A 20,070-nucleotide genomic window follows, 5' to 3' on the forward strand; every position below is an offset into this window, starting at 1 on the left:
AGGGAGTGCTGCACTGTCAGTGGGGCAGTACTGAGGGAGTGCCGCACTGTCAGTGAATCAGTACTGAGGGAGTGCTGCACTGTCAGGGGATCAGTACTGAAGGAGTGTGGCAATGTCAGAGGGCCAGTACTGAGGGAGTGCTGCACTGTCTGAGTATCAGTGCTGAGGGGGTGTTGCACTGTCAGAGGGTCAGTACTGAGGGAGTATTGCACTGTCAGAGGGTTAGTACTGAGGGAGTGCTGCACTGTCAGAGAGTCAGTACTGAGGGAGTGCTGCACTGTCAGAGGGTCAGTACTGAGGGAGTGCTGCACTGTCAGAGGGTCAGTACTGAGGGAGTGCTGCACTGTCAGAGGGTCAGTACTGAGGGAGTGCTGCACTGTCAGAGGGTCAGTACTGAAGGAGTGTTGCATTGTCGGACGGTCAGTATGTCAATGTGCTATTAATTATTGTGTATGACAATTACCTTGTTATGTGAATTGCTGGTTAAACATGTGACATTGATTAGTCTACATTAGTAGCAGTTTTGGGTAAGACATGCTTGTGGGATTGTAGCTCTGAGAAAGTGTAATCGCAAAAAACAAGCTTGAACTTCAAAGAGCAGACTGGATTGATTGTTCCACTGCAGCCAGTGGGGACTTTCAGTGAAGCACACTGTGTGCACCATTTTTAATTGAATCAACTCGTGCACGAGGTTGAGGCATTGACCCTTCGCAGCACTTTGCACCATAATCCAACCTCCAATACCAGCCTCAACTCTTCCTCCCACTTGGCCTTAACCCCTTCAATGGACATCTTATCCTCCTCCAAGATCCGACCCGAAAACGGCAAAACGACTTCACCCTCCAGGACCCTGCTGCCAGAAAGTTCTGTAACTGAAACCCTCCTTCCTCTGGAGCCCAAACATCATCCCCAGCTCCTCCAATCTTCATCTCTTTCACCCCTCTCTCCTTCTATGCCTGGAACTTTGAATCCATCCTGCCTGGCTCAAAACCATGGTTCCCTCTTATCGGCATCATCCTCGAACCTGCCCTCAACTTCAAGTGCTGTTGGAATTGCCTCCAGTGTGGCTACCAGCACAGGACTACCCAAGTACTTCTCTGGGGTAAACGGTAGTTGCGCCGTTGCCAGTGCCCACAATCCCGAACCTTTACAAGAATCCGCACATATGAAGGCTCCATCTCTCTACTCCAGCTCCGCACCTTCTCCGCACTTGCTGCCCAGTAACAGTAATACAAGTTTGGAAGGGCTAACTCCCTCGACTGCCACCTCCGTTGGAGCACCGCTTTCCTTATCCTGGTCACCTTCCTTGCCCACACAAACAATGAGACCAGCCAGTCCACCCCGTTCAAAATGACTTTGGCAAAAAGACCAGCAGGCACTGGAGCAGAAACAGGAACCGTGGCAGAATGTTCATCTTTACTGCCTGCATTCGACCTGCCAGCGACAAGGGGAGACTATCCCATCGCACTGAGCCCCCCCTCACCCTCCCACCAGACCCATGAAATTGGGTTTGCGAATTTGTGCCCAGTCCTGTGCCACCAAATACCTAAAATGAGTTGTCCGTATCTGGAGTGGCAACCTACCATTCCCGCCCCTGCACCTGGAGAAGACACCACAAAATATTTGCTCTTTCCTAAATTTTATTTGTACCCCGAAAAAGCCCCAGAGGCATCTCCCATGTTGATCGTTTATTGGTACTAACAGGCGTGCAGTTTCAGAGGAAATAATCTCTCCGAGAACAAGTGGCTGCTGCAGTCATATAAAATCTCTGGGAAAGCAGTCATTACTAGCCACTCTCTTAGCATTGACAAACAAAAGTGCCGTAAAACAAAGGAACAACGGTGGTTCAATTCCAAGGTCGAACAAACAATAGACAAAAATTCCAAAACTGAGATGGGGTTAATGACAGGAGGTTTGAAAATGGTCATAACTCTAGCCAATTTAAAAGTTGGGACAAAAAATGTGCCTGGGACAGTGACCATAGACGTTTAAAGCCACAAAATGTACGGGGCATGGTTAATCCGTGTTTCTGAGTTGAGTCCCAATATCATTATGTGATGAACTGTCCACAGGTTTCTGAAAGATAATACCTCCGCCAAGATCAGGCATCATACAAACACTAATTTATTTGGATATTGAAAAGAACAGCAGCCATGGATCCTTGCATCGCAGCCCAGGGACCACCGGGAATGCCGATCTGGTTCTGAGCTGCAGGTTTTAAACTCCCTTCCATAAGACTTGGCTCCTGCCCTTGCACAACAATAAGCGTAGCCGGGGGCTGACTGTTGTCTGTAGGTCACTGGGGTTGTCGTGATTCCCCCACGTGGGTGGCAAATCTAGCTCTGGTGTCCTCTAAACTCAAAGATAGGATGCCAGTCTGGAGAGGATTAAATGCCTGTCCTCCAATGATGGAGACAGCAGCCTCTGTATCTCCCTCCATTTCTAATGAATGACCATTAAAGAGTAGCCGTATCATTATTGGGGCAACATTAGTTGTAATGATACAGTTTAATTGCATAGTCTTGTTGTATGGAAGTGAGCATACTTGCATGGTACAAACCTGTGCAGGCATTGGGTAATATGTGTATTGCCGAGTCCGACAGAATTGCCTTGGTTGTGCCCTTCTGCAGTGCTTACAGTCGACTATTAGCTAGCACTTACATTCATCCAAATGGTGTGTCTGGTAAACATGGAGTCATCACGTGGTTTCCTCGACTGCCAGGGAAACTCTGCAGTGTGTGGGGTGGACTGGCTTAACTGTTATAACAGCTCTCTCGAGGAGACAGACTGCTGGAAGGTCAGGGAGTATAAAAGCGACACCTGTTCCAGGTTCCGAGATAACAGCGCATTAATATCCTCCAAATGGGTAGTCCTCCCTTGTAAGATTGTAGGGATCAATTTGTTTATCAGTATTGATGTGATTTCTAGCGAGATGCCGCTATTAAGTCGATCTGCGATGAAAAAGGCTCGGATGATGTTAGATGCGAAGAATGATCGAGCCATCGTGTTTGGAAAATGTGTGGATTAGCATTTTACTCGATCTGGTCATTACTGCTTAACACTAAGGAAATCAGGAGCATCTCAACAAAAGATTAACAAAAGTTAACCACTGAGAATAAGAATTTGGTTGACAAAAGAAGGTAATTTTGAAATTATACAGTAAGCACATCAGCACCACAGAAGCTAAAGCGTCAACTTTACGATACAGAAATCCTTCATAAAGGTTATTGTGGTCGTTCAGGTCAATACAAGATAGATGGTAGGAATAAACATCTAAGTGTTTATTGGCAACTAACAAGTGTAACTTATATACAGGCACCTCATTCACAGGATACTGACTGTACATTCACAGGGTACTGACTGTACAGTCAAAGGGTACTGACTGTACAGTCACAGGATACTGACTTGTACATTCACAGGATACTGACTGTACATTCACAGGGTACTGACTACATTCACAGGGTACTGACTGTCCAATCATACAGACAGTGACCCAAGCAGGAATTGAATCTAGGACCCTGGCGATGTGAAGCAACAGTGCTAACCACTGTGCTACTGTACACTGACTATACATTCACACGGTACTGACTATGTTTACAGGACCTGAACAGCACATAGAACTTGAGGGGGCACCTTGCACTTCGCATACACACGCACTGGGTCGTCATGAGGAGCAGAATATGAGGGACACAAGGTCAACAGACTTTGAACAGAGTAATATTGAGGCACTGGATGACGCTATTTGTTCGAAAGGGCAATGTTATATCCTCAATGTGTCGCAAAGAGAAAAGCTATGGGGATGCCACAGACCTCGATTTCTTACAAACACAGTATGAAGTTCATTAGGAGATGTTGCTCAAACAATCTAAAATGGAAAACTGAAGCCCACACAAATAACACTCTGCTGTCGTCACTGCAGATCACGTGACGTTCCTCCAGCAGGGATGTATTCTTTTAATACATAACACCCCTCCCCCTTGGTAATACGATGGTTAGCACTGCTGCCTCATAGTGCCAGGGACCCGGGTTCAATTCCTGCCTTGGGTGACTGTGTGGAGTTTGCACTTTCTCCCCGTGTCTGTGTGGATTTCCTCCGGGTGTTCCGGTTCCACCCACAGTCCAAAAGATGTGCAGGTTAGGTGGATTGGCCACGATCAATGCGCAGGGTACGGGGATATGCCGTGGGAGTGGGTCCAGGTAGAGTGATCTTTCAAAGGGGAGGTGCAGATGATTTCAGCTGAATAGCCTCCTTCTGCAGGGATTCTATGCATTTACTCCTTTAGAACAAATGACAAGTTTTCTTAACGTTAAGACAACTTAGCCAATGTACAAAAGATACATTACTTTGCACCATTATCTTTTAAATATATACAACTTAATAAGACAGTCTTACAGGCGGACGTCAATTCCTTTTAGGTTGTACTCGACGTTCTCGAACTTGGTCTCTCGAGACCTCTGAAGTAACTTATTTTTCTCAGTAGGTGGTACTTCCTGTCAAGTTACTTCAGTGTCTGACTTCAAGAATATTGAAAAGTCCTCAGAAATAGAATCTGAATTGGTCTCGGTGTTTCGTCTCAGTTCTGAAGTATCACTGCTGAGATTTTCCGATGGAAACACTTCTTGAGAAGTTTCAATGATTTCACTTTGTGAAGGTAGATGTTAGCTAGCATGATGTCACCAAACTCTTTCATCATCTGATTGTAGGGTGTATGATATTGGACTTGTTTTAGTAGGATAACATCAGGTACCCATTTCTCATTGGCAGTGTCATGTCTTGCTAGCACTCGCTCTCTTTGAGTAAATACTCGCTTTTGGGAGTTTTGCTCCCTCTTAGCAATCTGTGCTTGTTGTTGTTGTAGTTTGACAATCTCGGAAGTATCAGGTGGTATCAAAAGGTCAAACTTTGTCCTCAGCTATCTTTTGAAAAGCAGCTTTGCCGTTGAACTCTGTGTTGTTGCGTGTGCGGTGTTCAGATACGTCATCAACAAGTTATTCACTCGTCTTGACAATGTTCCTTCGTCCTTTGATGCTTCAATGGTTTGTTTAAGGGACTCTATGAATCGCTCGGTCAATCAGTTTGCTGCAGGATGGTACAGAGTTGACTTGATGTGCTGTATACCATTCCTTTTAAGTAGTCTTCAAACTCCTTGGAAGTGAACTGAGTTTCATTGTCGCTTACGACCTGCTCTGGTCTACCAAACCTTGCAAATATTTCATCCAATTTCTCAATAATTTGACCTTCCGGCCATTTGGAGTGTGCATCCACAATCAAATAGACCAGTGTAACCTCTGTGTATTCTCTGCCCCGGTTGTGTCGGTCATTCCCACGGATGTAAGTGTTGTAATGGTGTTGCGTTTTTTAGTTTTGCACAGGACTGACAGTGCCCCACTTTCTCTTTGATTTGAGCATCTAATCCTATTTTTTATATAAATACTTTATTGAAAATTTTTGGTCAACCAACACAGTACATTGTGCATCCTTTACACAATATTATAACAACACAAATAGCAATGACCTATTTTATTAACAAAAAATGAATAAATAATAAATAACAAAAATGTAAACTAACCCTAATTGACAACTGCCTTATCACAAGTAACACTCTCCAAAAATATAATTTAACAGTCCAATATATAATTATCTGTAGCAACGGCCTATACATATTATACAGTATATATTAACAACCCTGAGAGTCCTTCTGGTTCCCCCCCCCCCCCTCAGATCCTGGGCTGCTGCTGCTGCCTTCTTTTTTCCATTCCATCTATCTTTCTGCGAGGTATTCGACGAACGGTTGCCACCGCCTGGTGAACCCTTGAGCCGACCCCCTTAGGACGAACTTAATCCGCTCTAGCTTTATAAACCCCGCCATGTCATTTATCCAGGTCTCCACCCCCGGGGGCTTGGCTTCTTTCCACATTAGCAATATCCTGCGCCGGGCTACTAGGGACGCAAAGGCCAAAACATCGGCCTCTCTCGCCTCCTGCACTCCCGGCTCTTGTGCAACCCCAAATATAGCCAACCCCCAGCTTGGTTCGACCCGGACCCCCACTACTTTTGAAAGCACCTTTGCCACCCCCATCCAAAACCCCTGTAGTGCCGGGCATGACCAAAACATATGGGTATGATTCGCTGGGCTTCTCGAGCACCTCGCACACCTATCCTCCACCCCAAAAAATTTACTGAGCCGTGCTCCAGTCATATGCGCCCTGTGTAATACCTTAAACTGAATCAGGCTTAGCCTGGCACACGAGGACGACGAGTTTACCCTGCTTAGGGCATCTGCCCACAGCCCCTCCTCGATCTCCTCCCCCAGCTCTTCTTCCCATTTCCCTTTTAGTTCATCTACCATAGTCTCCCCTTCGTCCCTCATTTCCCTATATATATCTGACACCTTACCATCCCCCACCCATGTCTTTGAGATCACTCTGTCCTGCACCTCTTGTGACGGGAGCTGCGGGAATTCCCTCACCTGTTGCCTCGCAAAAGCCCTCAGTTGCATATACCTGAATGCATTCCCTTGGGGCAACCCATATTTCTCGGTCAGCGCTCCCAGACTCGCGAACTTCCCATCCACAAACAGATCTTTCAGTTGCGTTATTCCTGCTCTTTGCCACATTCCATATCCCCCATCCATTCCCCCCGGGGCAAACCTATGGTTGTTTCTTATCGGGGACCCCCCCAAGGCTCCAGTCTTTCCCCTATGCCGTCTCCACTGTCCCCAAATCTTCAGTGTAGCCACCACCACCGGGCTTGTGGTGTAGTTCCTCGGTGAGAACGGCAATGGGGCTGTCACCATAGCCTGTAGGCTAGTCCCCCTACAGGACGCCCTCTCTAATCTCTTCCACGCCGCTCCCTCCTCCTCTCCCATCCACTTACTCACCATTGAAATATTAGCCAATAATACTCACTTAGGCACGGTAGTGCCAGCACCCCCCTATCCCTGCTACGCTGTAAGAATCCCTTCCTCACTCTCGGGGTCTTCCCGGCCCACACAAAACCCATGATGCTCTTTTCAATCCTTTTAAAAAAAGCCTTCGTGATCACCACCGGGAGGCACTGAAACACAAAGAGGAATCTCGGGAGGACCACCATCTTAACCGCCTGCACCCTCCCTGCCAGTGACAGGGATACCATATCCCATCTCTTGAAATCCTCCTCCATTTGTTCCACCAACCGCGTTAAATTTAACCTATGCAATGTGCCCCAATTCTTGGCTATCTGGATCCCCAGGTAACGAAAGTCCCTTGTTACCTTCCTCAACGGTAGGTCCTCTATTTCTCTACTCTGCTCCCCTGGATGCACCACAAACAACTCACTTTTCCCCATGTTCAATTTATACCCTGAAAAATCCCCAAACTCCCCAAGTATCCGCATTATTTCTGGCATCCCCTCCGCCGGGTCTGCCACGTATAGTAGCAAATCGTCCGCATACAAAGATACCCGGTGCTCTTCTCCTCCCCTAAGTACTCCCCTCCACTTCTTGGAACCCCTCAACGCTATCGCCAGGGGCTCAATCGCCAGTGCAAACAATAATGGGGACAGAGGGCATCCCTGCCTTGTCCCTCTATGGAGCCGAAAATATGCAGATCCCCGTCCATTCGTGACCACGCTCGCCATTGGGGCCCTATACAACAGCTGCACCCATCTAACATACCCCTCTCCAAAACCAAATCTCCTCAACACCTCCCACAAATAATCCCACTCCACTCTATCAAATGCTTTCTCGGCATTCATTGCCACTACTATCTCCGTTTCCCCCTCTGGTGGGGCCATCATCATTACCCCTAACAGCCTCCGTATATTCGTGTTCAGCTGTCTCCCCTTCACAAACCCAGTTTGGTCCTCGTGGACCACCCCCGGGACACATTCCTCTATTCTCATTGCCATTACCTTGGCCAGGATCTTGGCATCTACATTTAGGAGGGAAATAGGTCTATAGGACCCGCATTGCAGCGGGTCCTTTTCCTTCTTTAAGAGAAGCGATATCGTTGCTTCAGACATAGTCGGGGGCAGTTGTCCCCTTTACTTTGCCTCATTAAAGGTCCTCGTCAATACCGGGGCGAGCAAGTCCACATATTTTCTATAGAATTCGACTGGGAATCCATCCGGTTCCGGGGCCTTTCCCGCCTGCATGCTCCTAATTCCTTTCACCACTTCTTCTACCTCGATCTGTGCTCCCAGTCCCACCCTTTCCTGCTCTTCCACCTTGGGAAATTCCAGCCGATCCAAGAAGCCCATCATTCTCTCCCTCCCATCCGGGGGTTGAGCTTCATATAATTTTTTATAAAATGTCTTGAACACTCCATTCACTCTCTCTGCTCCCCGCTCCATCTCTCCTTCCTCATCCCTCACTCCCCCTATTTCCCTCGCTGCTCCCCTTTTCCTCAATTGGTGTGCCAGCAACCTGCTCGCCTTCTCCCCATATTCGTACTGTACACCCTGTGCCTTCCTCCATTGTGCCTCTGCAGTGCCCGTAGTCAGCAAGTCAAATTCTACATGTAGCCTTTGCCTTTCCCTGTACAGTCCCTCCTCCGGTACTTCCGCATATTGTCTGTCCACCCTCAAAAGTTCTTGCAGCAACCGCTCCCGTTCCTTACTCTCCTGCTTCCCTTTATGTGCCCTTATTGATATCAGCTCCCCTCTAACCACCGCCTTCAACGCCTCCCAGACCACTCCCACCTGGACCTCCCCATTATCATTGAGTTCCAAGTACTTTTCAATGCACCCCCTCACCCTTAGACACCCCCCCTCATCTGCCATTAGTCCCATGTCCATTCTCCAGGATGGGCGCCCTCCTGTTTCCTCCCCTATCTCCAAGTCCACCCAGTGTGGAGTGTGATCCGAAATGGCTATAGCCGTATACTCCGTTCCCCTCACCTTCGGGATCAACGCCCTTCCCAGCACAAAAAAGTCTATTCGCGAGTAGACTTTATGGACATAGGAGAAAAACGAGAACTCCTTACTCCTAGGTCTGCTAAATCTCCACGGGTCTACACCTCCCATCTGCTCCATAAAATCTTTAAGTACCTTGGCTGCTGCCGGCCTCCTTCCAGTCCTGGACTTCGACCTATCCAGCCCTGGTTCCAACACCGTATTAAAATCTCCCCCCATTATCAGCTTTCCCATCTCTAGGTCCGGAATGCGTCCTAGCATCCGCCTCATAAAATTGGCATCATCCCAGTTCGGGGCATATACGTTTACCAAAACCACCGCCTCCCCCTGTAGTTTGCCACTCACCATCACGTATCTGCCCCCGTTATCCGCCACTATAGTCTTTGCCTCGAACATTACCCGCTTCCCCACTAATATAGCCACCCCCTGTTTTTCGCATCTAGCCCCGAATGGAACACCTGCTCCACCCATCCTTTGCGTAGCCTAACCTGATCTATCAGTTTCAGGTGCGTTTCCTGTAACATAACCACATCTGCCTTAAGTTTCTGAAGGTGTGCGAGTACCCGTGCCCTCTTTATCGGCCCGTTCAGCCCTCTCACGTTCCACGTGATCAGCCGGGTTGGGGGGCTTCCTACCCCCCCCCCCCCCTTGTCGATTAGCCATCACCTTTTTCCAGCTCCTCACCCGGTTCCCACGCAGTTGTATCTCCCCCAGGCGGTGCCCCCCCGCCCATCCCCTCCCATATCAGCTCCCCCCTCTCCCCAGCAGCAGCAACCCAGTAATTCCCCCCTCCCACCCCCCCCGCTAGATCCCCCGCTAGCGTAATTACTCCCCCCATGTTGCTCCCAGAAGTCAGCAAACTCTGGCCGACCTCGGCTTCCCCCCGTGACCTCGGCTCGCACCGTGCGACGCCCCCTCCTTCCTGCTTCTCTATTCCCGCCATGATTGTCATAGCGCGGGAACCAAGCCCGCGCTTCTCCCTTGGCCCCGCCCCCAATGGCCAACGCCCCATCTCCTCCACCTCCCCTCCTCCCCCCATCACCACCTGTGGGAGAGAGAAAAGTTACCACATCGCAGGATTAGTACATAAAACTCCTCTTTCCCCCCTTTTTAACCCCCCTCTTTGCCCCCCACATTCGCCCCACCACTTTGTTCAAACGTTCTTTTTAATAACCCGCTCATTCCAGTTTTTCTTCCACAATAAAAGTCCACGCTTCATCCGCCGTCTCAAAGTAGTGGTGCCTCCCTCGATATGTGACCCACAGTCTTGCCGGTTGCAGCATTCCAAATTTTATCTTCTTTTTATGAAGCACCGCCTTGGCCCGATTAAAGCTCGCCCTCCTTCTCGCCACCTCCGCACTCCAGTCTTGATAAACGCGGATCACCGCGTTCTCCCATTTACTGCTCCGAGTTTTCTTTGCCCATCGAAGGACCATTTCTCTATCCTTAAAACGGAGGAATCTCACCACTATGGCTCTGGGAATTTCTCCTGCTCTCGGCCCTCGCGCCATCACTCGGTATGCTCCCTCCACCTCCAACGGACCCGCCGGGGCCTCCGCTCCCATTAACGAGTGCAGCATCGTGCTCACATATGCCCCGACGTCCGCTCCCTCCACACCTTCAGGAAGACCAAGAATCCTCAGGTTGTTCCTCCTTGCGTTGTTCTCCAGTGCCTCCAACCTTTCCACACATCGTTTCTGATGTGCCTCATGCGTCTCCGTCTTCACCACCAGGCCCTGTATGTCGTCCTCATTCTCGGCTGCCTTTGCCTTCATGACCCGAAGCTCCCGCTCCTGGGTTTTTTGTTCCTCCTTTAGCCCTTCAATCGCCTGTAATATCGGGGCCAACAGCTCTTTCTTCATTTCCTTTTTGAGCTCTTCCACACAGCATTTCAAGAACTCTTGTTGTTCAGGGCCCCATGTTAAACTGCCACCTTCCGACGCCATCTTGGTTTTTGCTTGCCTTCCTTGCCGCTGTTCTAAAGGATCCACTGCAATCCGGCCACTTTCTCCTTTTTTCATCCGTGTCCAGGGGGGATTCCCTTCTGGTTTACCGCACAGTGTTTTTAGCCGTCAAAATTGCCGTTGGGGCTCCTATCAAGAGCCCAAAAGTCCGTTTCACCGGGAGCTGCCGAAACGTGCGACTCAGCTGGTCATCGCCGCACCCGGAAGTCCACCTGAGCATCTAATCCTGGCCACCAAAAATAACTGCAATCCTGGCTACCAAAAATAACTGCATGCCAGTTCGTTCATCCTCACCACACTAGGATGTCACTCATGTAGTTGGTCAAGGATTTTATTACACAAGCACGGAGAAATAATCACTCGGATTCTCCATTCTGGACTGCCAACACAAACCTTCTTGTGATGTAGGGTCTGAGGTCTGGATTTTTACAACGTATGTATGTCATCATTCCTTTTTGGATCAAGTCTTTCATCTTCCCCACTAGATCGGTTCTTGTGTATCACTGAATTTGAGATGAAGTCACAGGTACATTATTCACGATGAGAAATAGAGGAGGTTGACAACATTTTCTTCAGGTTCTTGCTTGATTTGTAACGGCAACCTTGACAAAGCATCAACATTTGCATGTTGCTCTGATTTACAATATTGAATATCGGCACAGTGACACAATGGTTAGCACTGCTGCCTCCCAGCTCCAGGTTCCCGGGTTCAATTCCGGCCTCGGGTAACTGTCAGTGTAGAGTTTTCACTTTCTCCCCATGTCTGCGTGGATTTCCTCCGGGTGCTCCAGTTTCCTCCCACTGTCCAAAGATGTGCAGGTTAGGTGGATTACCCATGCTAAATTGCCCCTTAGTGTCTAAAAGGTTGGGTTATTGGGTTACAGAGATAGGTTAGAGGCATGGGTTCTCTCTGTCCCTGAGTAACACTCACTACTCTCTCTCCTGAGTAATACTCACTCCTCTCTCTGTCCCTGAGCAATAATCATTGCTCATCTGTCCCTGAGTAATACTCGCTGCTCACTCTGTCTCTGAGTAATACTCACTGATCCCTGTCCCTGAGTAATACTCACTGCTCACTCTGTCCCTGAGTAATACTCATTGCTCGCTCTGACCCTGAATAATACTCACAGATCCCGGCCCCTGAGTAATACTCTCTATTTTCTCTGTCCCTGAGTAATACTCTGTTTTCTCTGTCCACCAAGATACATTCAAAATGAGTAGAAGAAGAATCATTGATTTAGAAAATGCAGAAAAATAAGAAAATGGGTTTCATTTAGATTTTCGAGCATAGTAATGGAGTTGTTAATGTTTTTGGCCTCATATGCAACTCATACACACACCATCAAGTGTGCTAGCTTTATCTCAGTTGGTAGCTCACTCACCCGTTGTGCTGGAAGATAAAGTGGCCCTGAGTAATACTGTCCCTGAGTAATACTCACTGCTTCCTGTCCCTGAGTAATATTCTCTGTTTTCTCTGTCCCTGAGTAATACTCACTGCTCAGTCTGTCCCTGAGTAACACTCACTGCTCTCTCTGTCTCTGAGTAATACTCACTGCTTCCTGTCCCTGAGTAATATTCTCTGTTTTCTCTGTCCCTGAGTAATACTCACTGCTCTCTCTGTCCCTGAATAATACTCACTGCTTCCTGTCCCTGAGTAATATTCTCTGTTTTCTCTGTCCCTGAGTAATACTCACTGCTCAGTCTGTCCCTGAGTAATACTTGCTGCTCACTCTGTCCCTGAGTAACACTCACTGCTCTCTCTGTCCCAGAGTAATACTCACTGCTTCCTGTCCCTGAGTAATACTCTCTGTTTTCTCTGTCCCTGAATAATACTCACTGCTCTCTCTGTCCCGGAGTAATACTCTCTGTGTTATCTGTCCCTGAGTAATACTCGCTGCTCGCTCTGTCCCTGAATAATACTCACTGCTCGCTCTGTCCCTGAGTAATACTCTCTGTTTTCTCTGTCCCTGAGGAATACTCACTGCTCGCTCTGTCCCTGAATAATACTCACTGCTCTCTCTGTCCCGGAGTAATACTCTCTGTTTTATCTGGCCACCAAGATACATTCTAAATGAGTAGAAGAAGAATCATTGATTTAAAAAATGCAGAAAATGGGTTTCATTTAGATTCTCGAGCATAGTAATGGAGTTGTTAACGTTTTTGGCCACGCAATTTCTTTGATAATGGAATAACAGGTTACTTTGACCAGCTAACCTATCTTTTTTTAAAAACCCAAATTCAGTCAGACATGAACCTCTTTGTAGCTCCAGGCCTAAAGTCTGGTAAGTGCCAGAAGCCTTGTCGGGTTCCTGCAACTCATACACACACCATCAAGTCTGTTAGCTCTGTCTCAGTTGGTAGCTCGCTCACCCGTTGTGCTGGAAGGTCAAGTGTTCGATTGTTACTCCAGGGACTTCAGCAGAAAGTCGAGGTAGATGTTCCGATGTGCAGTGCTGAGGGAATGCTGCACTCTTGAAGGTCCTTTGAATGTGATGTTAAACTGATTTTGTCTTCTCTCTCGTAAAATATCCCGTGTCGGCTATCCAGAGAAAAGCGGGGGAGCTCCTGCTGTCTAGGCCAATTTTTATTGCTCAGCCGATAACACTAAAACAGATTAGCTTATTAATATCATTTGTGGGATATTGCTATACTCAACTTGGCCACCCTTAAAAATAAAGTCCTGAGTCCATATATTATTTTCCTCTCTTTCACCCCTCCATTTCTTTCATTCTTTCAATCTGCTTAGAATATTCTGTGATAGCACTGTTCCCTTAAGGGGTGATCTTTCGCGGGCCACGTGACAGGCTTAGAGTTTATGGGAACAGAGTTTGTGAACATTAGCCTATCAGGTGGTTGGGGGCGGACCTGGCTGTTGGGGCTTGGTCAGTGTTGGCTTGGGAGTCGAGGGAACAAGACCTGTGCAGTGGTTGTACTGCTATATATAAAGTTTGTCTTTGTTAAATAGATCACCGTTGTGATTTAACCCTGCCCTGCCGCTTGCCTCACACGGCAACATTTTCCATCTTTCCCTATTTCCTTCCCTTTTTTTCTTCTTCTCTTTCTCCCTCGTTGTTTCATTCTTCCTCCCCCTTCCTTTATCTTCCACTCCTTCCTTTTCTCTGTCTCTCTATTTTCATTTTTTCACTCTCTTCCCCTCTTTTGTTTCTCTTCTTGCTTTTTCTTACTGCCTCTCAAAGGTTTGAATGCTCATGACATTCAGTGAGTTTAGTGGAAGGGTTTTTTTTGTATTGAAATGAATCCTGCTGAATACTGGACAAAGCAGCTCCATTTGAAAGAGTTTTCAGCTGTTCACAGGAGCACCAGGAGACTGACTTTTACCACACTCTGGTACAGCTGCCACTGTGTCACATTGCTCTCTGTCACTTTGGGCAATGATCCACTGCTCTGTGTAGATGCATAGCTATTCACTGGGTCTTCATTATCTGACATTTGTAGTGAACAAAATCCAGTCACGCTTTACGTCGGTTGAATTGTTGGCATGCTGTCCCAAATTAGGCATTGATGAATTCTTTAACATTCTGCAAAATGTGGAGACAATGAGAGCTTTATAGCCATCTCCCAATTAGGTTTAATCCTTGTTCTGAGGGTTTTGCGGAATGGGTCAGTATAAAACAAATGTGAATTATTTTCAGCTTTTGCTGCATTTCTGGAGTTTTTGAAGTTGTTCCATTAAAATCCTATTTTATCTCTGCTCTTTTTTTCCAGATTGAGAATGTTGATGCTTGCCTCAGTTTTCTGGCAGTGAGGGGAGTTCATATTCAGAGTCTTTCAGCTGAAGGTTAGTCCGGGATTTTCTCCCATTGACTTGATAACTGCTTCCTATTTTCTCCAAGCGATTCACCTGAGGAAGGAGCAGCGCTCCGAAAGCTAGTGATATCGAAACAAACCTGTTGGACTTTAACCTGGTGTTGTAAGACTTCTTACTATTTTCTCAAAGGTGGTCAGAATGAGTTCATTGGTGCTCCGTTTGGTCTTCGGAGATTTGATCTGCATTAGCTCTTTCCAACTTCCTTCCATTTGCTCTTTCCAAGGCCTGTGAGTGTGCGAAGCCACAAAATGAAAACACCACCCAGCTCACCGCCCGCCAACCCTTTCTACCACAGGGTGGGAAACCACAAAACCCCAACTGCTGAAAGAAACTGCGGATATCTCTCTGATGTCCTGTTCACACACCACCGACTGCATCATATTCTTTTTCAATGTAATAATAATTCAGAAAAACTTCAGTTCAAACGAACACTAGAAACAACAACTGGAGTCGACCATTCCATCCTCTGAGCCCACTCTGTGATTCAGTGGGATCATGATCAATGTTTTGGGATGGATTCTCTGGCCGCGTTCGCCCGGCGTCAGGGGAATCCAGTCTGAGGTCAATGGATGTTTCCATTGTCGGCGTCTCGCCCATGGCGTTCTTGCGGCGGGCTGGGTGGAAGAACCAAGCCCTTAGTCTCAAATCCCACAATGGCACATTGAGAATTTGAATTCAGAGTCAGTAAAAATGCCCTTAAAGTTGTTAGATTGTCGTAAAACCCAATGGATTCACTAATGTCCTTTAGGACTGTCTTTAAAGACAGCTTCTACCCATGCTGGTCTATCTGTGACTCCCAGTCTTACCTACCCTATACTGTGGTCTAACAAGAAGCATAATGATGTCTGCCTTGGTGCTGTTTTAAAAACTGTTTTAAAAAGCCCTGACACTAAAGTTGTAAACTCATCATGTTACCTCCCCAATTGCGATGTCACAATCTCTTTTCAATTACGTGTAGAAGCAGAGATTTTTACAGCACAGGAGAGAGTTATTTGTCCCATTGTACCTCTTGGAAAGAGCTGTCCAATTAATTCCACTCGATCCCCTGCCATTCCCCGTCATCCTGCAAATTGTTTGAAGCATTTATCCAATTCCCTTTTGAAATTTACTGTTGGATCTGCTTCCACCGCCCTTTGAGATCACAATGACATGCTGCGTAAATATTCTCATCTCTCTCGTTAATTCTTTTGCCAACTATCTTAAATCTGTCTCCACCTTCCATTGAAACCAGTTTTCTCAGAGCCCTATGGATAAAAGAATTATCTCCGAATAATTTTCCAATGCTCTTTTGAGGAAGCTCTTATATTTAAGGCAGTGGTGGGAAACCTGGGCAAGTGAGTGGCCCTCCTTCATCTCAGCGGTACCGTAAGATTGAAATCGGGCATGTTCACTAACCATGACTCCATGAATAAGATTAAATACATTTAATATACATCGAATATTTCAGAATGAGTTATAGAAAATGCTTAATCATGTATATATTATCATCAACTTCAAATGGTTAAAAAAACAAAATAAATATTTACACGTTGGACGCAGAGGGAGTGCACGGCTCTCACAGTCAATGTTGTGGGCAATCAGCGCGCACCTCACTTGTCCTTGCTTTACGTACGTGTCACTTCCATCATTCCGGCAGAAAAAGACGATGTGGATGGAAATCAGTGGAATGAGGTAACTCTGCACGTGGGCAACGGTGAACTATACTCCTCATGAGCTGCACTCAGAACCCAGATGGGCTGCATGCAGCCTCTGGGCTGCAGAGTGCCCACCACTGATTTATGGCCCTTCGTTATCTGATGTGGTCAAATGTTGTTTGATAGCCGCTCCTGAATGGGCTTTGGGGTGTTTTCCTCTGTTAACGGTGCTATTTAGATGCAAGTTGTTGTTGTTGTACATTCACCTTCAGCTCTGGGTCCTACGACTGAATTGCTCCTGTATATAGTATGGGATGGCCCACATGAATTGGGAAGGAATGTGGAGTGTCAATGCTTGAAATTCAAGAGATTCCCAAGGACCCAGACATCCTGGAGCAATGCGGGGATTCCAAGCACCTTTGGAATGTTACAAGTTGGACACTAGAAAATGCACAAGACTGGAATAGTCCAGCAAAGCACCAAGGATCAAATATAGCCCACGAGGCAATTCAGTCAGATTTACATCTGTCCACTTTCAATTTCATTGGCCTTAAGCTTTAGAAAAGGTTCTGTCCTCATTGGTGAATAAATCAGGACACAAAGAATTAGCAGTACCAGCAACCCAAACACACAAAAATCCCTGAGGGAGAAATGTTTCTCTCGGAGAAGGGAGGGGTATGTGGGTGTCATTCCTTAATTGCCATAAGAGGGCATTTAAGAGTCAACCATATTGCTGTAGGTCTGGAGTCACTTGCAGGCCAGACCAGGTAAGGACGGCAGATTTCTTTCCCTAAAGGGCATTAGTGAACCAGATGGGTTTTAATGACAATCGACAATGGGTTCATAGTCAGCATTGGTCATTTAATTCCAGATTCATGGTGGGAATCAAACGTGTGTCGCCAGAGCATTGCCCTGGGCCCTTGCATTACTCGTCCAGTGAAAATAACACTACGCCACTGCCTCCCTTACTTGATAGATGTATTCAAAACCATGAGGGGACTGCACAGAGTCAATAGGGGCAAATTGTTCCCATTCATTAAAAGTTTTTGGGTGGCATCGACCAGCTTGGGCCAAAGGGCCTGTCTCCGTGCCAGAGATTCTATGATTCTATGATTGAGAACGAGAAGGCACAGGTTTAAAGATATTCATTAAAGAAGCAACAGTAATAGGAGTAAAACTTTTTTTACACAGTGAGTGGGTAGAGTTTGGAATGTGCTGCCTGACAGTGTGGTGGAGGCAGGTTCGATTGAAGCATTCAAAAGGGAATGAGACAGTTATCTGAAAAGGAAGAATGTGCAGGGTTACGGAGAAGGAGGGAGATTGGAATGGGTGAATTGCTCATTTGGAGAGCTGGTGCAGACATAATGGGCCAAATGGCTGCCTCCTATGCTGTAATAATCCTGTGATTCTGTGAATCCCGCCTCCAGAAACAGTAATAACCCCCCTGGAACAGTATTAACCCCATGAACACAGTAATAACCCCCTTGGAACAGTATTAACCCCTTGGACACAGTAATAACCCCCTTGGAACAGTATTAACCCCTTGGACACAGTAATAACCCCCCTGGAACAGTATTAACCCCACAAACACAGTAATAACCCCCCTGGAACAGTATTAACCCCTCAAACAGTAATAACCCCCTTGGAACAGTATTTACCCTCAAACACAGTAATAACCCCCTTGGAACAGTATTAACCCCTCAAACACAGTAATAACCCCCCCCTGGAACAGTATTAACCCCTCAAACAGTAATAACCCCCTTGGAACAGTATTAACCCTCAAACACAGTAATAACCCCCTTGGAACAGTATTAACCCCACAAACACAGTAATAACCCCCCTGGAACAGTATTAACCCCACAAACACATTAATAACCCCCCTGGAACAGTATTAACCCATCAAACAGTAATAACCCCCTTGGAACAGTATTAACCCTCAAACACAGTAATAACCCCCTTGGAACAGTATTAACCCCTCAAACACAGTAATAACCCCCTTGGAACAGTATTAACCCCTCAAACACAGTAATAACCCCCTTGGAACAGTATTAACTCCTCAAACACAGTAATAACCCCCTTGGAACAGTATTAACCCCTCAAACACAGTAATAACCCCCTTGGAACAGTGTTAGCCCATTGGACACAGTAATAACCTCCTTGGAACAGTATTAACCCCACAAACACAGTAATAACCCCCCTGGAACAGTATTAACCCCTCAAACAGTAATAACCACCTTGGAACAGTATTAACCCCCAAACACAGTAATAACCCCCTTGGAACAGTATTAACCCCTCAAACACAGTAATAACCCCCTTGAAACAGTATTAACTCCTCAAACACAGTAATAACCCCCTTGGAACAGTATTAACTCCTCAAACACAGTAATAACCCCCTTGGAACAGTATTAACTCCTCAAACACAGTAATAACCCCCTTGGAACAGTATAATCCCCAAACACAGTAATAACCCCCTTGGAACAGTATAAACCCTCACACACAGTAATAACCCCCTTGGAACAGTATTAACCCCTCAAACACAGTAATAACCCCCTTGGAACAGTATTAACCCCTCAAACACAGTAATAACCCCCTTGGAACAGTATTAACCCCTCGAACACAGTAATAACCCCCTTGGAACAGTATAAACCCTCAAACACAGTAATAACCCCCTTGGAACAGTATTAACTCCTCAAACACACTAATAACCCCCTTGGAACAATATTAACCCCTCAAACACAGTAATAACCCCCTTGGAACAGTATAAACCCTCACACACAGTAATAACACCCTTGGAACAGTATAAACCCTCAAACACAGTAGTAACCCCCTTGGAACAGTATTAACCCCTCAAACACAGTAATAACCCCCTTGGAACAGGATTAGCCCCTCAAACACAGTAATAACCCCCTTGGAATAGTATTAACCCCTCGAACACAGTAATAACCACCTTGGAACAGTATTAACCCCTCAAACACAGTAATAACTCCCTTGGAACAGTATTAACTCCTCAAACACAGTAATAACCCCCTTGGAACAGTATTAACCCCTCAAACACAGTAATAACCCCCTTGACACAGTATTAACCCCTCAAACACAGTAATAACCCCCTTGGAACAGTATTAACTCCTCAAACACAGTAATAACCCCCTTGGAACAGTATTAACCCCTCAAACACAGTAATAACCCCCTTGGAAGAGTATTAACTCCTCAAACACAGTAATAACCCCCCTGGAACAGTATTAACCCCTCAAACACAGTAATAACCCCCTTGGAATAGTATTAACCCCTCAAACACAGTAATAACCCCCTTGGAACAGTATTAACCCCTCAAACACAGTAATAACTCCCTTGGAACAGTATTAACTCCTCAAACACAGTAATAACCCCCCTGGAACAGTAATAACCCCGACACAGTAATAACCCCCTTGGAACAGAATTAACCCCTCAAACACAGTAATAACCCCCTTGGAACAGTATTAACCCCTCAAACACAGTAATAACCCCCTTGGAACAGTATTAACCCCTCAAACACAGTAATAACCCCCTTGGAACAGTATAAACCCTCATACACAGTAATAAACCCCTTGGAATAGTATTAACCCCTCAAACACAGTAATAACCCCCTTGGAACAGTATTATCCCCTCAAACACAGTAATAACCCCCTTGGAACAGTATTAACCCCGACACAGTAATAACCCCCTTGAAACAGTATTAACTCCTCAAACACAGTAATAACCCCCTTGGAACAG

At 46.4% G+C, this 20,070-nt stretch overlaps 1 protein-coding gene across 15 annotated transcripts in view; it reads left to right on the forward strand.

The window, feature by feature from the left end:
* Positions 1–20,070, forward strand: part of nav3 (neuron navigator 3) — a 1,340,243-nt gene that overhangs the window by 920,721 nt on the left and 399,452 nt on the right. For all 15 annotated transcript variants that reach the window (XM_072484719.1, XM_072484722.1, XM_072484724.1 and 12 more), the window contains one exon: positions 14,584–14,656. In XM_072484719.1, the coding sequence (XP_072340820.1) occupies positions 14,584–14,656 (73 nt within the window). The remainder of the gene's footprint in view (positions 1–14,583; positions 14,657–20,070) is intronic.

This window comes from Scyliorhinus torazame, chromosome 19 (genome assembly GCF_047496885.1).
Source record: "Scyliorhinus torazame isolate Kashiwa2021f chromosome 19, sScyTor2.1, whole genome shotgun sequence".
Lineage (NCBI taxonomy): Eukaryota > Metazoa > Chordata > Chondrichthyes > Carcharhiniformes > Scyliorhinidae > Scyliorhinus > Scyliorhinus torazame.